Source organism: Diorhabda carinulata, chromosome 4 (assembly GCF_026250575.1).
Source record: "Diorhabda carinulata isolate Delta chromosome 4, icDioCari1.1, whole genome shotgun sequence".
NCBI classification, from domain to species: Eukaryota; Metazoa; Arthropoda; class Insecta; order Coleoptera; family Chrysomelidae; genus Diorhabda; species Diorhabda carinulata.
Window position 1 is genome coordinate 19,337,492 of NC_079463.1, and position 23,469 is coordinate 19,360,960.

At 32.7% G+C, this 23,469-nt stretch overlaps 3 protein-coding genes across 6 annotated transcripts in view; 1 reads left to right on the plus strand and 2 right to left on the minus strand.

The window, feature by feature from the left end:
* The window catches only part of LOC130892712 (extended synaptotagmin-2-like), a 117,812-nt gene that overhangs the window by 4,111 nt on the left and 90,232 nt on the right, over window positions 1–23,469 (plus strand). The window lies entirely within an intron of this gene.
* LOC130893011 (uncharacterized) lies at window positions 399–1,697 on the minus strand. The gene has a single exon (XM_057798771.1). The coding sequence runs from the start codon at window positions 1,695–1,697 to the stop codon at window positions 399–401; it is 1,299 nt and encodes a 432-aa protein (XP_057654754.1).
* LOC130892717 (ATP synthase subunit s, mitochondrial-like) lies at window positions 20,729–22,116 on the minus strand. The gene is made up of 2 exons (XM_057798285.1): window positions 21,481–22,116; window positions 20,729–21,412 (listed from the first exon to the last, which is right to left on the minus strand). The coding sequence occupies exon 2, from the start codon at window positions 21,355–21,357 to the stop codon at window positions 20,782–20,784; it is 576 nt and encodes a 191-aa protein (XP_057654268.1). The 5' UTR covers window positions 21,358–21,412; window positions 21,481–22,116; the 3' UTR covers window positions 20,729–20,781.

The window sequence follows — 23,469 nt, forward strand, 5'->3', positions numbered from 1 at the left end:
TTGCAGTAATTAGTTCCTTCATAGTTACGCTTAACTTTGGTACTCTCTTTTCAGTTGGTATTGCTTCCGTATCCTTTAAAAGTTGTGAAGCTTCATTGGCTAAACTTTGATAAGTCTCATTTGTTCTTAGATCTCGAATTTTATTTTTTACTGACTTAATAATATCATTGGCTTCCTTTAGACTAATTGTACGAGCTTGTAAAGCTGAATCGGCAGGTTCTAAGAGCCCAAGTAACTTCTTCATAAAAACAAGGGTGAATCTAAAGTCGTATTCCAACATAACTGATTTAATCCCAACAGATTTGACTGATAAATACACAGACCAACAGATAAATGACCGATCATTTTTAAATTTATCCAATGATCTTAATATTTCAGTGTAGTTTGAAAATATAACTTTAATTGCTATAATATAATATAACAATTGCTATATGCCCAGACCAGCGCTGCTCCAATAGTCTACCAATAGACTTTCCCCGATAAATAGCAGCCACTTTTCCATGTCCAAAAAATTCATGTAACATAACAGCTTGGTCAAAGAAGTGTTTAATTGAATCTATTTCTGAAATAGTTCGCACAACTACAAGCTGGAGACGATGGTTAAAGCAATGTACGTATGGAATAAAACGTCCTAATGATTTTTGGATTAAAGCAGCTACTCCCCCCTTATGGCCGCTCATAACACTAGCACCGTCATAACATTGGCTAAAAAGGTGTTTTGTATCTATTCCATTATCATTAAGAATATTAAGTGTCATATTTGTGAAAGTTTTGGCATCTAACTTTTCTGTAGTGTAAATACCTAGTAAAGATTCAAACACTTTACCATTTTTGACATATCTTACTCCAATTGATACATTTTCTCTGTTGTTTTTATCTCTTGTGCCATCTTCAAGTAATGTAAACCATGGTACATCTGCAGTTTTTAGATCACCAACAACTTGTTCACGTACCATTTCAGCTAAAATAGCTATTATCTCATTTTGGATATCAGGAGATGTATACTTAGCATTTTGAGGAATATGTGGAAGACATTCGGCCAATTTTTCGTCCTTTTTAATTGTATATTTAAATAAATTTAAGAATAATCCCCGCTCTTGTTCATGCTCAATGTCATAATTGCCCCGAAGAGCTACTTCATTTACTGTTAAAAACTGAATTATCTCAGCAATAGACTTAACATAATATCTGTATTTTTGCAAAATATCACTATTGATAAGCGTAGACACAGCAGTGCCAGTTAAGTCTCTGATTTTTTTCTCGTTCCACATTTGCATAGCTTTAATGTGAACTGCCGTTTTTTCATGCGCTGGAAATCCATTTTTAAGATCTGTTGCATTTTTCCAGTTACTAAATCCGGAATAGGTATACACCGTGTGTCCTTTGCTTCCATTTGGTTGGAACTGACGACATGCATAACAAAATGCAGCATTTAGCTCTTGGGAATATTCTAGCCACAAAAATCTCTTATACCAGTTAACTTGAAAAGACCGGTTATTTTCTTGTTTGGGATAATTAGCTAGTATTATTTGTTTTATATCCTCACCTTTTGGTGCCAGATCTGGAGCTGAACTGCTGGTTAAACTGGATAAATTGGTTGACCCATCAGCATTTTTCTGACTTTTGGAATTACTACCCGATGTATCAGGTACAGAGTCAATAGCACGTTTTTTATTAAAAAATTGTCTTATGTCCATTTTTATTCAACTAACTCACGACACTCGCTCAGAAAGTCAAAAACAATACTAAAAATACTCACTAAAGCAGCCGCAAAAAATTTCCCTTGATAAAGAAATAAATATGACAGCTACATGAAAATAATTATAAACGGATTATCGCGCCGGCGCGGCAATTCAACAGGTGGCTCTCGTCTTTCGTAACTTTCCCGACTACCGAGTGCCAAGCAGGTTCGCTACAGACTAATTTTCCAATCCAATGTGTAAATCTTTACGCCGCCGCGCCCGCCGCGTCTTAACCTACGCGGCACGCGGTGGTATGGTGGTCGGCATGGCACAGGACAGGACTCTAACCGTATACATATAGAAAATAAAACTTGTGAAGTCAAATGACTTGCCGAAATTTTTGACGCGTGCTTATAGTATTTTTTTTACCAGGGCTCAAATTTTTTTTACCAGGGCTCTGCCCTGGCCAGCCCCCCTCTAGCTACGGCCCTGGGGAATAAACATCTAAAGATTTGTTTTCAGTTGATGCAGTTTTTCTGCGCCCTGATTTGTATAAGTCTTTGACTGAACCAGTTACGTCACACTTTTATACTAGTTTACCGACACTAGATCTTGTTATGGGATTTCGGTAAAGATATAAATTATTAAAGATATCGCACGTTTCTTGTTGATTTCTACGCCCATTACCATATCCTTATATCATTGAAATATCAACTTGTTCTTTTTCAGGTAACGATCCTTTGTGACTTTCAATAAACTTCAACAACAATAATTTATTGAAACTTCAAATTTCTTATTGTAGCAGTCATAGTCACCTAAATGTATTATTCAACTTTGGCGGAAATAACGCAAATGTAGCTATAACATTTAGGTATAGAGAACATTAGAGTACCTATTTTAAATAACAAACATAATTAACAACAATGTAAATACCACTATAATACTGGCCGTATCACTCAACCCTTGTACACAAAAATTTATAAAAATAGTCCAAGCCGTTTCCGAAATAATTGAGGCGCTCCATGCATAAAACTCACTCTGTATAACTCAGGCAGAACACGAATGTTTAATTAACAATATATTTAATGATTAATTATAAACGCACTTATTCACACAGCCGCATTTTAAATTTCACTGAAAAATGTTTCAAGTAAAATATTTATTTTTCCATTTTTAAATTTATCTGAAATTATCTTAAGTAAATAAGTATAAATTTTATTTTTTATCAATATTTTCAATACGGAATGAAATACCAACGCTATATAGACAAGTATAATAGTTCAGTTTTGAGAAAACTTATTTCCAATTTCTCGGAGAAAATTTCAATAGAACAATGAGATAAATGATGATGAATTCAACTTTTTCACTAAATTCCCACTTCCCTCTTCGAGTATTCCACTTATTAAAATCGAAATCGATCAGTTTCAAAACCAGATAGAATATTTTGAAACGAATTGGTATTGTTGTTTCAATTATGATGAAAATTTGAATTGTGAGCGGAATTTAAAAAAAAAACTATTTTTACAGAATTGCCTGTAAATCGTAAAAATTATTTATGCATTGAAATGTATTGGTCACGAGAAAATAAACATCCTCAAGTAAGGTCTTATCATCTTTCTGATTGAAATTTATCGGGAAATAAATATTTCAACAAATATTGATTATTCCTACAATTCCATCACTTTTAATTTTAATAAAATTGAATTTCAACAAGACGTTGATTCTGATTTTATTAACCTTGAGTTTCAAATATTCTGAGATCTACTGATAATAAAATATCTTTTTTCACGGGTTGCTTCGGAATCGGCTTAGAACCGATCGCATGCGCGGTATCCAACGCAACAATTTTTTTTAACGTGCAATATTGAATGTTCTCTATTCAATTTCATCACAAAATTTCTAATCATTTTTAAATAATTTTCCACGGTTTACCCAATCAGCTGTTTAAAAAAATGGTTATCAACTTATAGGACAAACAAAAACGATTTATATTTGGTTGTTTAGGGCTTTCAATCATCTAGGATTTCATTATAAATTTATAGCATATTTAACTAAGTCGATAAAATTTCAATTAGAAAAATAAATAATGGTTTTTTTATGATTCAACCTTGTACGTCAAAATTAACGGAAATAATTCACGTAGTAATTGTACTGTAGTGAGCATGGTTGCCGGATTTCAAGGGACAGTCCCGTATTTTCCTAACTTGTCCCGCGTCCCGGATCAAAGTGAAACGGGACGCTGTTTATCCCGTATTTTACTTTTACGAGTCACAAAATTAAAAAAATTAAAAGTTACCTAAAACGTTTTAGTAAACATTATATTATCCCGCAATAAAGAACATTAATATTGGCGTCACCACTACATCATACCATGTCATACATTTTACCAATCGTTACTCAGTTCAGTTAACAGCAGTCCAGTTATTAAGTTATTATTATAATAAGCTTTTTCTTTTATAATATAGTAGTTAGGTTATCGGTACTGCTGCTAGACTCTTCGTATATACAATGAATCACGAAAAAAGAAAAGAAAAAGTTGTGACACTGAAGAAATGCAAAAAAAAGGTTGTGCGTATTCAGAGAGGAGTGGATTAAACCATGTACAGGTAATGTTCACAAGGCCTCATGCAAATAATGCAATAAAGATTTTTCTTTTGCGCATGGAGGCAGTATTGATGCTATTCAACATTCACAAAGTAGAGAGCACAAAAGAAATAAAGTTATTGTTGCCTCCAGTTCTTCAATAAGCATTTTTTTTGCAAATAAAACTTCTTTTGAAAGTGCTTTGGTGCTTTGCTTTCATAAAGAGATTGTACTCACAAGCTTTTACCTAAACTATATAAGTGGATACAAAAATTTCTAGTGGAAGAACTAAAGCAGAAGCTATTGTAAAAAATGTACTATGCCCAATGTATACAAAATCTGTAATTAACGATACTCATCGAATGAAGGAAATAGGAAGTTCCATCCAGTGTGCGTGCGTCCAATATTTCACTAAAGAAAAGGGCATTTGCACCAAACTGCTTCACTTTATTGAAGCACCTCATAAAACCTCTGATACCCTTGGTAATTGTGTTAAGACTTGCTTGACAAAACATAATCTAAGTTTAAGCCAAGTTTCAGCTTTTTGTTGATAATACAAATGTAAACATGGGTAAGAACTGGAAGATGAAAAACCAAACTTGTTAAAAGCAGGCTGTTTATGCCATGTTATTCATAATGCTGTCTGCCATGCTATTGCTCCGCTAGGAGTTGATGTTGAAGCAGCATTCCTAAAAATGTATTCACATTTTTCTTCATCTGCTGTTAGGCGAGATTCTTTGAAAGTATTGATGAAGAGTACAGCTATAAGGATCTGCTTAGGCATGTTACTACAAGGTGGTTAAGTTTGGCACCCTTTCAGAAAAGGACAATTCTCCAAAAACATTGAGAAATGTTTTATTTTCGTCAGAAGACAATTCTATTGAAAGTATGTAGTAAAGTAAATAAACTTACAATACTTCTACACTTTATAAGTAGTATCAGTGGTCCGTGGTCTTTGAAGATGCCAGCAAAAAACTGCAAAATAAAGGAACAATAGCGAGTAAAATTTATGATTTAATGGTAAAATTGGTCAAGCTAGAAAGCAGAGTAAATGATAAGTTTTATGGGTCCTTTGTATCCAAAGCTTTAAATGGAAGTTCAGTGATTCTAGCCATGATAATTGAGGTGGATGATTTTCTTCAAACAGCTATTAATTTTAAAAAAATGGTTTGATTTTTCTGAAGAAAACCCATTCTACATCATAAGACCAATGAGCTTAAACAATGATTCGATTTTGATGATTTAATTAGAATTATGGATCAGCTTTATATTTTTTTCATCACAAGTTTTTATTAACAATCAGAATATTTTTTACATTCTATGAGTTAATTTGATCGCGAGTGTTGGATAATCTACAATCTATAATGTCTTATTAAGGCTTACATCCAGTGATGCAACCTCTTATACCTCATATTAGGTCTATTGTCCAAATTTTTTTCAGTCTTTTCGCGTTTCGTGGCTTAACAACTCCTCAGGTAGTGGATTTGAGTGGGTTTCTATAGTTTTGTGGTATTTGATGACCCTCTCTTGGATAACTTCTTGTACAGTGGGCACTCCCAGGTCCACGTGAATGGTGTAATTTGTTACATACCATGGAGCAACTAGTAGTTGAGGGAGTAATTTAGATTGGGATCTCTGAATAACATTTGTATTAGATTTGGAAGCGCAACCCCACAGCTCTATTCCATAAGTCCATATAGGTTTGATGACAGTTTTGTAAATAAGGACTTTGTTTTCAAGTGAGATTTTGGATTTTCTCCCTATCAACCAATGTAGTTCTCTTGCTTTTATATCAAGTTGGTTTCTTTTTTTTGTGATGTGTTGTTTCCAGTTAAGTTTTTTTCTAGGTCGATTCCTAAGTATTTGACACTATCTGCTTGTGGTATTTCCGTATTGTTTAACTTAACTGTAGGACAGCTTCATATTGAAAATTAGTTGTCGACAATATGTATGAGGAATTTGGTAATGTAAAGGATATACTTAAATATTTAACAGAACAGCAAGAAATCGTTGTTAGTTCTAAGTGGAAGATGTTCTTTAAGAAGAGAACGACCGATCTACCAAATATATTTAAGCTTGTTTCTTATTTCTAAGCATATCTTCCTCAAATGCCTCAAGTACCCGAATGAGGATATTCTTATACATGAACTTAAACTGGACAAATGTTAGAAACAGATGCACACCAGAGCTTATCAAGGCGGAGCTAATTGTAGCTATTAATTCAACTGATGAAAGCTATTTGGATTTTTTTGAAAATAGTAGAGTTAACAAGAACATCAAAAATATTATTGAAGCAGTGAAATCTAACAACAAATATTAATTTAATGTATCCCATAATGTAAAGTTATATTACTATGACACAATTATTTTGTTATTTTCAATTACAAAGAAAAGAAAGTGAGTAAAAGCTGTTTTAATACTCTTTCATACTGTTCTTATTACCGTACTTTTTTTGCATTGTTAAAGAAAGCTTTGGCTTGAAAATTTTCTACTTAAAAAAGAAAAAATATTAAATATCTGCTTAAAATACTGTTTTGATCAAAGTAAAACAAATCATTATATTAAATAATTAAGTTCATTTAAACCAAATTTTCGTTTATTTATTATTATATTTTAATAATTTGATTAAATTGTGGTTAAAAAATTAATATTAATTACATCAATACTAAGGTACAGATAATACATTTTAGAAAAACTACGTTTTAAAAGTTATTTTTTTAACCTCATATTTCTTTATTTCTATAAAAATTTTCCCGCTTTTGCTTTTCGGCAGGGGGGGTAGATTGTCCCGTATTCAGTAACCAAGGATTTGGTAACCCTGGTAGTGAGACCCATGAAAATAGATCAGAAATATCAAAATTTTCACAAAAACCGAAGTTGAATAGAAACTTGAATAGTTTCAAATAAAAATAAGTATTTACTAAAATATCGTAAAATAATGCATTCAAGAATTTTGTTAAAACGTCATCTTCAGGTCAAAAACTATTTTTATAAAAAACCCTAAATTACTTAAAACAGACCTTAAATCAAGAATCTTGATTCAACAAATTATAAATAGGTTATTACAAAAAAGATGAAAATTGATATATTTGGACGTTTCTCTGAAAACTGGGCAACTCGTTCTAAAGTAACTGTATTGGCAACTTTTTTGCTCATGATATAATAAGCTCTATTTCGGAAACCAGTATCAGTCTATTTATTAATATACTGCAGATGAACCAAAAATATTCCCATTACTTTAGATCAGGGGTCTCCAAACTTTCCAGCTTTAGGGCCAAAACCATATTATCATTGTTGCCGGTTGTAAAAAGTTAAATAGTCCACTGATGAAAAAAAAGTCCGAAAAAGTACGCAACGTTTAAAAAATGCTGCAAATCGGACTAAAGTCCGCAAAACGGCAACACTGCATATTATTAATTTTCCTGTCATTATCTGTAATATCTAGATTAGTCGTTCTAGTAGGAGCCATGAGGAGTAACGTGACACGACATCTGGTGGACACAAGCGGAAATAGGTAGTACCTTCTATCACTAATAGATGGTGGTAATAGCACGTACAGAATAATCTCGTTGGTTCGAGAAGGTTCTGGTGTCTTCCACTCACTTCTAGATGGCAGTAATTGGAATATATAAGAAGGCTAGTGGCGCAACCACAAGTCAGTTCCTATGACACTGTTGTGAAATAAAATATTGCGTACCTCCTTAAAACGTGTTTGTGCGTGTTTAAGTTTAAGACATCTTTGTAACAGTATTTTGGTTTGAATTGTTGCTTTTGTGTGTGATTTAGTAGTATGGAAAAGTAGCGAAAAATTCAAATCTCAGTGGAATATTCAGTATTTCGTAATTAAGTCCAGTTACAAGGCGCTATCTTTGATTTGCAATAAAAAAACATAACATTAAACGTCATTATGAAACAAAATATTTTCAAAATTACTCAAAATATACAGAAAGTTTGTGGACAGAAAAATTCGAAGCTATGAAGCGCGGATTGAAATCGCAGCAATCTTCATTTACAAAACTCAAAACTGAAAAAGAGGCTGCAACTCGGGCCAGCTTTCGTGTGGCTCTTGAAATTGCAAAAGGTGGAAAACCATTCACAGATGGAGAAATGATCAAAGAATGCATAATTGCAGTAGTCGAAGAAATGTGCCCTGAAAAGGTAAATTTATTAAAAACTGTCAGTATGTCAGCAAACACTGTGGCTCAAGGGTAGAAAACATCGCTGAAAATATATCCTCTCAAATGTATGTCTCAATAAAAATGGACATGTTGAGTGGTTTTCTTTGGCCTTGGATGAGTTAACGGATGTGTCAGATACTGCTCAGGTGTTGATTTATATTCGAGGAGTAGATAAAAGCTATGAAGTGCATGAAGAACTTCTTGATATGTATAGTATTCATGGCAAAACTACTGGTACAGATATTTTTAAAGGAGTTGGAATGGCCATTAATCTTCGATTGAAAAACTTGAAATGTATTACAACTGATGGAGGCAAAAACATGAGTGGGAAAGATAAAGGAGTGGTCGCTCTTATATCAAAGGTTGTAGAAAATGACGGTGGTTCAAAACCATTAGTCTTACATTGTATCATTCATCAACAGTCTTTGTGCGGAAAATGTTTGGATATGTCTGAAATTCTGAAACCAGTCATATCAACTGTTAATCTTTTGGGTTGAACCACCGACAATTCCGTCAATTTATTGAAGAGAATACTGTGGAAGTTAGCGTTCAATGTTGATTTGACAAAACATGTGAACGAACTGAATTTGAGATTGCTATTGCGAATCAAACTAAGATTTTTCAGAATCCTTTTGATACTGACATTGAAACCCTAGCCCTGCAACTTCAAATGGAAATGATTGATCTACAGTGCAGTGATATCATTAAGAACAAATATGAAAACTCATCTTTGTTGGAATTTTATAAGAGTCTTCCACTGATACAATTTGGTAATTTGCATAAATTTGCTCGTGGGCTGTTTTCTGTTTTTGGTACTATTTATTTGTGTGAGAAGACCTTATCCAAAATGAAGTACACAAAAAATGTTTACAGATCTAAATTAACTGATGTGCATCTTAAATCTCTTTAATAATTGGTACAAGTAAAATTAGTCCACAACCACAAACTATTGTCAGTGGAAAATTTTCTGCATATTATACATGTCTACATACTACAATTCTGTGTTTCTTTCTCCAACTTATCACAAAAACAATAACAATAAGCCTACAACAATGTTATGAGTAGTTAACGCATGACCATATCAATGTAGATGTCATATTAATAATTATTCAACATAAAATTAGAATACTTCAGTAAACTAAATTTAATTTGCTATAAAAAATATGTTCTCTAAAAGGAGTTTTCAGGCCCTAGTTTGGAAACCCCTGCTTTAGATAATATTAATAGTGCAGTCAGTGAAACTTTTCACCTCCGAATTTTTTTAAACACAACCGATTTAGTTGAAATTTGGCACATTATTGGAGAAAAGGTCAGTAATCATTATTGACACAGCGCCTTTGACGCTTCCATCCCGTTGGGGGTTGATACTCCTTCTCGGGTTGAAAAATTAAAAAAAATGAAACCGATGGATTTCTGGAATCAAATTCTGAATAAAAAATAGTTGAAGAAGTTTTTCGAGGAATCGAAAAGTTTTTTAGTTATTCACGATTGAAAACTTGGAATTTTGAGTGAAAAAACACGTTTTCAAAGTATTTTTCGAGAATAACTCGAAAACTACGCATTTTATTAAGCAAGTGTACAGAACAAAATTATAGCTTATGAAAAAACAAAGAAAATCATTTTTCATAAAATGTACAACGTCTAATACAAAGCAATATATGATTAGTGAAAGGAGACTTATTTTGGTGAGAATACTCATATCGATGGGTTCAGCTTCAAATAACGGAAAGAAGAAATAAATTGGTCGCTCAAATTTTTTAAATTATCTGTAGATACCTTCCCAACAGAAATAAAATTAAACGTAGACATTTTACAATTAGTTTTATTTATACGATCCTGAAGTTAAACTGGTTTAGAATACTTTTTTTTTGAAAAATGTACGGTAAAATATGAAAACGTATTTCTCGTGTTTCAAAAAAAAATTGCCATAATTGCATAGTAACTCTGAAACTATAAAGATACGCAAAAAAATAAAAAGAACAAAAATTTATCTTTTTTCCAACAAATATATTCTTTTTCTTTCTATTTCTGTAACTTGGAAAATAAAGGAGATATTGCCGTTTAAAGTATCCACTTTAGTGGAAAAATGACCTGTCTCGAGCCTTTCAACCTTTACCATTTATAAAATAAAGCACATGGTAGATTTTCCATTTACATGAGCTTAAAGTTCTTGAAATTTCTTTTTAAATGCATCTTTTATAGGATATCATAGCTTTAAAATTCATCGAGTTATGGTTAAAAAACCAATGACATTTTTTTGGAGCAAAATGGGCGTTTATATAGACAGATATTTGTGTTAAAAAATTAAAAAGAAATTTCGGCAGTAATATTATTGTTGTTTTTGATAATTACGTTGAAGACAGTAATAAGGCGTCTGAGAGAAATCGACGGTCTCTGAAGCTTTCTTCTAAAGAGTACCAGTTTACAAAAGACATGCCAGTGATGATAAATCAAGAGAAATTTCTTTCAAATTATAAAAATAAAAATCGATTTATCTTATATCTTATGAGAGAACTAGAGGAAAAATCGATAAAGTGCTACCAAGGAAAAGGTGAAGCTGGATGAACTAATTGTTGAGACAGCTATTCAACACGTCACTGACTTACAAAAAGTTATCGTGTCAGAAGACGTCTATGTATTGGTTATTTTGACTGCGATGGCTGTAGATATTGAAGATATTTATTTCTTAAAATTGGGAAAGCAAAATGTTCAATCATTAATATATTTCTCGAAAAGTCTGGAAATAGATTATCCCAAGTTAATTCTTTTCTTACATTCGTTTACTGGTTATGATTCAAAATCTGCCTTTTTTAAAAAAGAAAAAAAGAAATTTATGGAACGGCAAGATTTACGATATTTTACGACAGTTCAAATGATCTTGATAAAGTTTTGTACTTTATTCATCTATGGACTGAATAAACAGATTCAATTAAGTAAGTTGAATTTAATTGTTAAAGCAACAAGTGAAAATGTTGCAGTCAAATTGGCGCTTGTTCCCTCAGTAGGTGCCCCAAACGAGCGCATTCGAAGGTTTACTTGCTTTACTTGGGATTGGGTTAAAATTGAAAATTATTTGTAGCCCATACAAACTGTGGACCCAACTTCACCTCAAAAACTGCTGCAGACGATCTTCTGCAACTGCAAAAAGGGTGCGGCGCTACTTGCAGTTGCATAAGAGTAGGCTTATTCTGCAGTTCCACTTGTCGAAAATGCGGCGGAAGTGTTGCCAGAATTGTCCACCAGCAGAACTGGATGATAACAATTTTTATCTTGAAACTTAAAATAAAATAATTAATTTTTTTCTATAATAAATTTTTTATTAGGTTTTATTTTTTACCCCTAAAAAATAAAAAGCGTCAATCGGACTTATGTCACTTTTGATATTGAGCCTAAGACGAAACTTATTCTAAATTTTCATGCAAATCCATTCAGTTTCAAAAAATTCGGAGGTTACACCTGATTTTCAGATTCATTGACTGTATTTTTACTGCGGATTGTTGCTAAAGCCAGGGAAGTTGAACAAAAAAATACAATAAATTAAATTTTTTTTACTATTATAAACTTTGGAGTTTTAAGTAACTGAACAATAACAAATTAAAGAATAAACTATCTCTATGTAATAGTGTACTTAGCAACGTAATCGTAATATTTACATATTTAAACAAAATCAGATATATTGATAGGACTTGAAACTTAGACCACAGAATAGGTCTCAAAAAATATATAGTTATTTCTAAAATAGGCAAAGAAACATCATCACCGTATCTAAATAATTGACCTTTATTATCACAGAGCTTTAAGAATGTAACCAGGATTTCGCCATCTTCTTCATCAATTTTACTCACATATCTATATTCCATAATTGTTTTGCCAAGCAGTTTTACAACAATATAATCTCCAGTTTTGAATAATTGTGCTACTGCAGAACTAGGTCCAGCCTCATTTTCAGATTCTGAATCATCTTCTACATCAAGTTTTGGTTTACCTTTCTTTTTCCAATATTAAAGTGCATACAACAATCATTGTCGCAAAAAGAGCTTACATTTTTCATTACTATATCAGTGGAATTTCATTTGAAGAATTTTCCAGTGACTTGATGGAATTTGAGGGCGCCAAAAAAATTTTTCATTTTGGTTACCTCCCAATCGATTTCAGCGCTCTTTTCTTTAATTGCTTCATCTGGTATAATGCTAAAACTAATTGCTGGACAACTCTTTTCAATGGCTTTCACAATTTTTTCCACATTTTCGACATCGTCTCCAGTAGCGACCAAGTATCTGCAGGCAGCTCTAATGCCGCCTGGAGCGCCTTTACCATGGCCACATTCCATATATTTCCAAGTAAATTTTTTTTGGTTTTTTCGTCGCCATCAAGTAAAACGTGGTTTTATGACTGTACTGGTCCATCATTTAAAAAATGCAGGTGCTTAAGTTGAGGTGGCAAAGCATTAAAAATAGGATGTTGGCATCTCTGTGTTCTCGTGGAGTCATATTATCAACAAGCTTTCGTTTTATCTAAGTTTTTCCCTTTTCTCATATATCTTTCGTTCTGCTTCCTTTTTTTGTAGAATCTTTTCTTTTTTTCTCTTGCACCATTCTCAAAACTAATTTAAAACAATAACAATTATAATTTATACATTCACCTGGATGTGGAAAAAATTTGATGATTGTACAAAATGTAATTGATCTATGCTATTTTGCTACACATAGGAAATATGTAGTCTATTGTAACAATTTAAATATTTCAATCATTCAAATACATAAATAAAAGTGAAATTCTCGTTACCTGAGGACTCTGGCTGTCAGGTTACAGCGCGGCTTCCACAGAAGCACACTACTAAATATAGTCCGAGTCGTCATGGCGGCAACCGCCCAAACTTCAGACTTGTTGCACGCATAAAAAGTGTTGTTTAACCTTTTGGCTATGGGATACTTGATTTGAATATATACAGGGAGAATAAATGCGAAGACTCATTGCCTTTTTTTAAATTGTAAAATAATATTTATGTATAATAAAGGTCTCATTTACAATCAAACAATATTGATTTGATAATACAAAAATTCTATTAATTTCAATAGATACTGTCTCGATTAATTTAGTCTGAAGTAACCATACCGGTTTGATGACATGGCAGAGGACTGGTTTTTAAGTTTATTTTGATGGATTTTTAATGTTAAGTAGCGGTAGATTAAGGTATTGATTTTTGGAATTATCCACGAAATTTTCAGATCTTTTATTTTTTCAAACAAAATTAGCCTGGGACAAATAGTTGCCCGGTTTACAGATGAACGTCCACTTTATCATCAATAAATAATTAATTGAAAGAGTACTATAATTTACACCTGAAAATGAATATTTTTTGTACAAATACATACTTTTTCTAAAGAAATATGGTCCATTGTGAATGATCTAAAAATACTCCACCTGATAAGGTCTCATGATCCGCTTTCTTATCTCCCTGATGCTAATGCTAATTCACACAGTTTCGTCTTTATGCCTGTAATTTTACCTGAGCTTTGCAGTACAATTAATGATATCAAAAATAAATACTTATCTGAAACTGATGGACTTACTTTAAAAATGTTAGCCCGATTGCAAATTAAATCACCTTACCACTTTAATTAACTTTCGAAGCACCAAATTTCACTCCTTACTACATTATATCTAAGAAGTAAGTAAAATACTTACTACCCACCAATTTGGGTTTTTAAGTAACAAAAGCACAAATGATGCTATATTTTTCCTCCTAAATAATGTCTATTCTTGCCCAAACAGCCATAACTCCACTGCAACAACTTTTTGTGATTTTTCTAATGCTTTCTACGTGTTAATCTTAATCTTTTAATCAACAAATTGCAGTACTACGGTTTCGGGGGAACATCTCTCGCATGGTTCAAGTATAATAGAAGTCAGCTTGTAAGTGTTTATACAACGATGTCTTCTTACATGCCAATAGAATGTAGAGTGCGCCAATACTCAGTACTAAACCCTATTTTGTTCCTTCTATTTATAAACGACATCGCCTATCTAGACATAAGTGGTAAAATATATTTATTTGTAGACGACACTAGCTTCTCTTGGAGTAGCACTTCATAGGACTGTATCTAGTGACCTAATCACTCTTAAATCATGGTGCGTTTCTAATCTTCTCTGTCCCAACGTTTCTAAAACTAAAGTTTTATAATATGCATTTTTTATTAAATAACACCTCCATTGACGTCGTTGAATCTGTAAAATTCTCAGGGTTTGTTCTGGACAATTCCTTGAAATGGGAGTTATATATTGCCGCCCTATCTAAAAAATTAAGTTCCTCCTGCTTTGCGCTGAGATCAGTTTCCAAAGAACTGAACTTATTAACATGGCTTAACAGTTTATTATGTCCTTATTGAGTTGAATCTCTGATATGCCCTTCCCTTCTGGGGTACGTGTATTGTGACTCAGTTTGAGCGAATCTTCAAACTACAAAAGAGAGCTGTTACATATTTACTTGGACTAAACAACAGGGGTCACTGCAGGGACTTGAAAATTCTGACTCTTAATCGACAGATTATTGTAAGACAGGTGCACTTAACACCTCCTTAGAAAATTTAACGAGTTCTATTGAATTTTTTGTCTTTATTTTCAACCCTTACGTACGACCAACTGTATCAAGCAAATGATCAGATTCATATACGTACATTATTAAAAATGAGTAGGACATTAATACTATCAATATCTGACACACTCGAGTATGTCCATCCAACATTATTTTCTTACATATTTTAAGATCTATAGCCCCTCCCCCCACAAATGAAAAGGAATACATTTCTTTCTTCTTATCATCTTTGCAAACCAATAGGTCTCTATGACGCTCGAGTGAAACCCAATTTACAATCGTAACCCTTAAAAAAAGAGTCATCTTTTTTTGCGATAATATAACCTGCAGCTTCTCTTTTTTTAGTCTTGAGTGTCAAGTTTAAATTAATATCAAATATATCTTTTGGTTATCATTCATTGCTGTAGTTAACGTGAGAATCCCGATAGAGCTCTAACCTCAATAGGATCTGTTGATCTTGATACATTTTGGTGATTATCAAATTATATTGCAATTTAAGCATACATGTAGAGTTACTATATCGTCTGTAATAAAAGATGAAAGTTGACTCCTTTATCACGTACGTGTAGCTTCAAGTCTAATGTGCACAAGGTTTTTTGCGGTTCTAACACAAAATAAAAATAAAAATACCTACGAGAATATATTAGAAAATTCTTAGCCTACTATAGAACCTAACAAAATTTAAATTTCAAAATATTTTATTCTCCTCTTAATTGGATACATTTATTACCGCGAACCTGCAACATCTTAAGACCTTTAAAAAAATGTTTCTTCATGCTCTGCAAACTAGACCTCCACAACTTTTATTACCTCTTCGTTGGAAGAAAATTTACGACCTTCTAAACTTTTTTTCAGTAGAGGAAAGAGATGATAGTCGGACGGGGCCAAATCTAGTGAATGAGGGGGGTGTTCTAGTAATTCAAACCGTAAATCACGAATGTTTTGCATGGAAACATAAGATTTGTGTGCAGGGGCGTTGTTCTGCAAAAAAAAGCAGCTTTGGATAGCTTTTCGCGTGTTTTCTCTTTAATAATTTTCCGTAGAGTGGTCAGTGATGTCGAATAGTAATATCCAGATATTGTTCTACCTTTATCCAAAAAAATCAATCATGATTACTCCATGGCAATCACAAAAAACTGAAGCAAGAACTTCTCCAGCAGATTTTTGGACACGAAACTTCTTAGGTCTTGGAGAACCAGAGTGTCGCCATTCAATCGATTGTTGCTTTGTTTCTGGATCGTAGAAATGTACCCAAATCTCATCCATAGTAACAATTCAGTTTAAGAAGCCTACATCGTTTTCAAATCGAGCACAGATCGAACGCGATGCTTCCAACCTTGCACGCTTTTAGTCAACATTCAAACATTTGGGGATCTATTTTGCAGCAATTTTTCTCATGTCCAAATTGACGTGAACTATATGATGAACGCGTTCGTATGAAATATTCAGTGCTTCAGATATCCGTTTTAGCCCAATTCGACGATCTGATAAAATCATGTCATGAACTGCATCGATATTTTCGGGAACTGATACAGAAACTGGCCTTCCTGATCGTTCATCATCTTCAATGGAAAATTTACCTCTTTAGAAAGCTTGCAGTCCAATTTTTCACGGTCGCATACGAAGGACATTAATCACCAAGGGTATTAAGCATATCTTCGTAAATCTGCTTATCTCTTAACCCTTTTAAATACAGGTACTTGATGATGGCTCGATACTTGATTTTCACAATTTCGGTGGCCATCTTTTTTCTTATAATTTTTTGCGTAACTCTGGTTTACTTTTTTGACGTCAAACTTTACACTGACACTTCTAATAAGTTCTAATAATAACTAGTTCTAACACTTCTAATAAATTGTTCGTTGGTATGGTAACGCAATATTTTGTTTACGCATAGAACTGGTCTAGGCTAACTAGATATCAATACATCCTCGTAATACAGGAATGGTATATAAATAATGTGGAATAGAAATCTAATGTCTAAAATAAACTTATTCATCCCTAATTTTAATCACTTTTTTTTGGATACATTGCTGCAGAATTTAATTTATTTGTTAAATCTGTAAACACAGTGAAGTTATAGCAATTACCGCTATTTGACACTAATTTTTTTTTAAAAGGGGCCTATCCAACGATGTGGTTCTAAGGCGATCTCTCAGGTGATTTTGTTAAAATTTACTCGTGAAAACACTTTTTAAGCATTAGCGCTAGAATGCGGCAAAGTTCAATTTCTGGCGATCGTCAATAGTTCACATGTCAAATGTAGGTGACACACATTTTGGAAAATATTATGATGTCATGGAATTCCCTGCGTTTTCTGAATTTTTGTTCTCTGTCATACAATTCAACGACTCTCTCCATCTGTCGTAGTGTACCGATGATTTTGTTACGACTCATGAATGGATTCTTTGATACTGAATTTTTCTCCTTGTATAGATATTAAATATTTTCAGTTTTGTTTTGATTTTGGGAGTATTATGGGTATATGTTCTAAAATAAAAAAAAAAATGTGAGAATAAGAACAACTATCATGAGAATATGATATCGTTAGTTCTGGCATCCCTGACAATAGCGCACCGTCCAAACTCTTGCACTCGCGTTCCCTCATAGCCTCGTGGTGAGTGTGGTTCGGGTTTTATACCTAGGATTCAAATATATTGTCTGCATTATATTTTTTTATCTACTCATACTGGCCTTTTATATCGGATTAGGAGTAGTAGTAAGTACGTAAAAATATTCAGATAAAGCAACAGCCGGATCATGTTATTTTTTACAATAGTTTAGTCTACAAAAAATTCGTTTATTAATTTGTTATAAAGAAAATAAATCTTGAAATCTGGATAAGTTTATTGCTTTTCGATGATATTTACCAATGTCATTATTATCATTGTTGCTGTGAAAATAACTTCAATGGAAATTTATTAATATAACTAAAGAACAATTGAAAATTGAGATTAGTTTAAGTTATTTTGCTAATTAATACTGAAAAAGAAATAGGTAGGAGGCTAAAATGTCAACGATTATCGATTTATTTTATTCTCACCGAATTTGAAATAACAAGTTATTGGTTTATATACATGCATTACATAATTTTAATAAATATTTATGTTTACTACAATTTCTGTAATATTTTTAATCATGTAGAAAGGATTGGGGATTTACTTACAACTGTTTCCTCGTACAAAGGATTTATCAACAGACGTTTCCAGATAAAAGACAGCCAAAGAGACAGTGGAAAATTTGCTTCAACGATTTACCAGAACTGGTAGTGTAGCTTACGAAAAAATCGAAAGGTTGAAGAGTGCAATGTCACAGGACAACGAGATGTCCGTAATGTTAAAAGTTACGGAAGATCCTCATATCTCGACACGGGAAATATCAAAACAAACCGACATAAATCGTACTGTCGTTAAAAAAATTCTATCTAAGAACAAAATGCATCCTTACAGTATACAGCGAATGCAGGAACTATTGGATGATTATTATGAAAAGCGGTCGGTCAATTTTGTATTATTTACCGATGAGGCAACATTTCATAAAAATAGGTTTGTTAATAGACACAATTGTTATTATTAACCAACAGATAAACAGCATTGTATACGGACTATCAGTCAAACAGGTGGTCATTAAATGTTTGGGTGGGGGTGGAATAATTGGGAATCATGTCATAGGCTCATATTTCTTTGGCGAAACTGTTAATAGGCAAGTTCATTTAAATTTCTTACAAAACGAATTACCCCAACTACTTCAGCAATTACCTGCTCATGATAGGCGGCGAATGTGGTACCTATATGACAGTGCACCAGTTCACCACATTCAACTGATCAATACACATTTAAATAATGAATTTCCCGGATGATGAATAGGTAGAGGAGGACCCCATAAATGGCCCCCTCGTTCACTGGACCTTACAACAATGGATTTTTTTGGTGAGTTTACGTCAAAGAACAAGTGTACAAAACAACCGCGACTTCTAAGGAAGACATGAAGAATGGAATTAAGGCGGTTTTCCGAACTGCCGATGTCAATATCGTGCTAGTAGAGCTTTTGAAGATCGCATGGAAGTAAATGGTGGTCATCATAAATGAAATTACTTTTCAATTTCTCTGTATAATCATTTTTGCACACTATGAAAAACTCAAAATGTAATGTAAGAATTATTTATTCCATTTAAGTATGATTTACTGGTGTCATATTTTCATTATTTATTCAATTGAAGATTAATTTTCAACCAATTTCTTTAATTAAACGATAACAATATTTTTTATTTTTTGCGAAATAAATTTACTAAATTGACAATTGTATATTATTAATAAAATCAATTTAAAGATATTCGTTACAAATATATAATAATACCAGCTGGACGAATGGTGATATTGTTAGTTAGTGAAAGGGGTTAGCTAATTTAATCAGAAATTGAATTTTAAGAATTTGGGAGAGGGTCGAGATAGGTGTGGTTATATTAGTTGTTATAGTCTATCTGTTGTTACTGCGAAGACTGATATTTAATCCCATTCATGGCAAACGCTGCCCAGTGGCGGACATTGTTGGCTTGACGTATTTTTTATTTGGTCGTTTTTCGTAACGTAACGTCAGGGTAAAGGTCAATTGGATAGAGTTTGTGTATTTTCGGTACAATATTGTAAATATAAAATGAGGATTGATGGCGTAATGCCAAATATTCCTAATACAGTTTGCTGTATAGTGCTCTAAATAGTAACCTGGTATATTAATCTTATCATTATATTATGGTATATTATTTTACGAGAGCTTGAAAAATTGATTTTTAATAAGCGGATTATTATTACATTTACATGCCTATAAATATAATAATATAATTCATGTTGCTTTTAATGAAAATATATAGTAGCCTTAATCACTAGTTATAATATAGTGAATTTCATGTATGTGATACGTCCGGTATTATGGTGGTATTTACATTGTTGTCAGATCTTTCCTCCTTTTCCGGGAAAAAAATAAACTTTGTTATTTCAAATGGATAAACCTGTGTAGTATTCGCTTTTCGAAGTCCTTAAGAAATACTTTTCATTTTTCATCTAATTTTCCCTATGCCTAAATGCCATAATTTGAGAGTCATAACCCTACATTTGCGTTATCTCCGCTGAAGTGAAAATAATCAATTTAGGTAGATATGACTGCTGCAATAACAAATATGACGTTTCAATAAATTATTATTGTTGAAGTTTATTGAAAGTCACAATGGGATATGGTGATAGGCGTAGAAGTCAACAAGAAACGTGTAATATCTCTAATAATATATCCTAACCGAAATTTCCTCACAAGATCTTCTGTCATTAAATTAGTGAAAAAGTTATATCCAAATCAGTGTGTAGAAAAACTGCATCAACTGAAAAGAAATCTTTAGATGTTTGTGCCCTTTAGAAGACGATCCATACTTGAGTAACGGCCAGCTGCAGATTCGAGTGGCCCACCTACTTCGCGTAGCCAGCACCGTGCCTCACTGTAGATGCAGTTTTAAGCCTTTTGGCGTCAACTTTGATTAAGGAGGATCAATAAAGAGTCGCCAATCGGGTCTTTATTTTAAGTCTCCTTTAATTGAAATTTGGTTTTATAAATATCTTGATGCGACCACTTACGGCCTTTATACAAAAAATTTGACTACGATCATACTAGATAATTTACGTGATATTTTTTAGTTTTAACTAGTGTTATAGCTGAAAATAGTTTTTATTATTATTCTTTGGTACAAGACAAATTGTTTTCACTTCTGAGTACATTCTATTTTACAATTCGGTAAACTAGATTTTAATGTTTCAATATTTTCTTTCATTTTCTTTGCAGCCTGGAGTTCACATAAATACAGATTTGTCAATTGTTTTAAATTGGTTAAGCTCAACACTCCTTTATCTGTAACATTAGGACAGCAACTAACTTGTAATTTTGATAATGAATCTTTAAGATGATGTAACAATACCAAAGCTTTATCATCAACGTAAGCACATTTGTGAAGAATTAAAGTATCGATATTCTTGCAACCATCAAAGTGTTCGAAACCTGTATGCATAATACTTGTATGTGAGGCATCTATTTCTTTTAGACGAACAATTGTACCTTCGGGAGGTAGATCGTTATAATCTTTGGTATATTCTGTGAAATTCACAAATTTTACAACACCACCATTCCTCAAAATCCACTCTGCACACGTTCTATCAGGTCCAAAGTTCTTTTTACGATCAGTATCCAAAGCATTAAATTGTAAGTTAATCCAGTAAAACAGACGTCTACGTTGCTGAATAGTTTTACTTGATAAATATGGTAAAAATGTACCAATCGACATATCAATGTATTAGAACCAAACTAGTCGTTTTCATGTAAATGTAGAATTTTTTTACCTGAAACGAATAATTATGAATGTCACATAACTTCCGTTGTTATGTTATGAAGCTTATAAGATACTTACACAAGCCTGCTAAAGTTGAATTTTTCTTGGAGAATTGGTACTTTTTCGATCATACTTACAATTTTTGATCGACAACACAAATGTGGAAATTTTGACATTAATAAGAATCAACTATGATACAAACTTCGTATTAACTTAACCAATATGAATTTGAAAATTCTACGATTGTCTTTATAATTTTCGTCATTATTTCCATCAATTTGCCGGTTGTTTTGTATTGTTATCTTGTATTTGTGAACGCTAAACGAAGCCTTTTACATTTTTACCAAACTAATAATGTGAAATTTTACTTCTCCTTTTTCAAAGGCTTTCGGACTTGTATGTTTTATTTGCGAGTTAGACTAGCCAACTGTCAATTTTATAGATTTAACTTTCGAGTCGGAAACTCGGAAATTATAATTTCCACGTCATTGTGAGCACATATGTAATACTTCTGTATGGAAAGTTTTTATAAGTGGAAGCTATTCCGACTAAGGAAGACAGAATGGCAACGATTTCTCTAACCTCCGAGGTTCCAGCTCAGTTCTGCGCATTCCCAACAATGCGCAGTATGGATAAAGTGTCTCGAACGAGAGAGGAAATTAATATTATCGGCATCGTAACAGAGGGACGTTTTTTCCCATACCAACTATCCATATAGGAGTATTACATATATATGGTTGTAAGGTAATGGTTGATATAACATAAAAATGAAAAAAGTCAGATGTCTGTAACATGGTTATGCGTCAATTGAACATAAAAAAGAATGTTGAGTGAAAATTGTAAAAGGATAATTTACACAATTCTTGAATAAAAAAAATATGTTTATCGATGGCGCAAATGAGGGTTGCTACTTAGGTTTTGTAATATGGCAAAACTGGTGTGAATATGTCAAATCTGACGTTGTCATCATAAAGTTTGACATTTTTAATGGTAAACGTACTCCGAACGTGTTGTTATACGAGTACTATTTGAGATGTTTGCAGATACTTGAAACATTCAGCTTGTTGAAAAAATCGCGAACATTTTAGACGTGGATTAAAGCAACAGCAGTGTGCCCATAAACTCGGTTCGATTTCTGGTGATGAAGTACAATCTCGATCCACCGGGTTTCACTGGACATTTATCTTTCCAAAATATTTCTTCGCATTTGAACAGCGGATAATTTGACAAAAAAATGCTGAAAAAATTAAATCGCGGTTAATAAAAAAAGATCTATAAGATCGTGATGGTCGACGAATCGTGGATCTTTGATTATGAACCTGAAACTAAACAAAAATCGACTGTATGGGTCTTTCAAGACGAGCTAAATCCAACAAAGTTGTTCGCGCACGAAGCACTTCGTAAAATGGTCGCCGGTTTTTTTGTAATAACTGGACATTACGTATAGACCTCCGTTCCATTAGTAAAGAATAGTAGACCAGCATTTGTTCGTCAGAATATAAAACGAGCTTTCACACATCAGTTCGAACGTTTTGGAACAATCAAATCAAGTTTTGGTGGTACTTCAATCGGAATGGAAAAAATGCTTCCGACAATTGGTTCAAACGCATGCAAAACTGTTTTGATCTTAATGAAGAATATTATTATTTTGAATAAAAGAAACATACATTTCTAAATTAATGCGATAAAATTCAGGAGGTGATTGGTCGTATGAAATAGATCATTCTTATAAAAATTTTCTCAACCCACCCTTTTCTGAGATATCACCCTTAAAAAGTGATGACTAAAAATGAAGTTTCATTTTTTTTTCTTAAAATTCAGTAATTTTAGAAACTCGAGCACTCGCAAAGACTAACTATGGATTTTTCTTCAATATTCCTGATATATCATAAGGAGGTGAAATAAGTAACCATTACTTAAAATTATAACTTAAAATCCTTATTTTATTCAAAAATATATTTTATTTTTGAATTTCGGTTGGACTGCTACTCAACATTTAGATGCAACATATACCAACCGCTGAATTGGTCGGGAGGGTCCCAAAACTGGCCTCCTAGATCTGCAGAT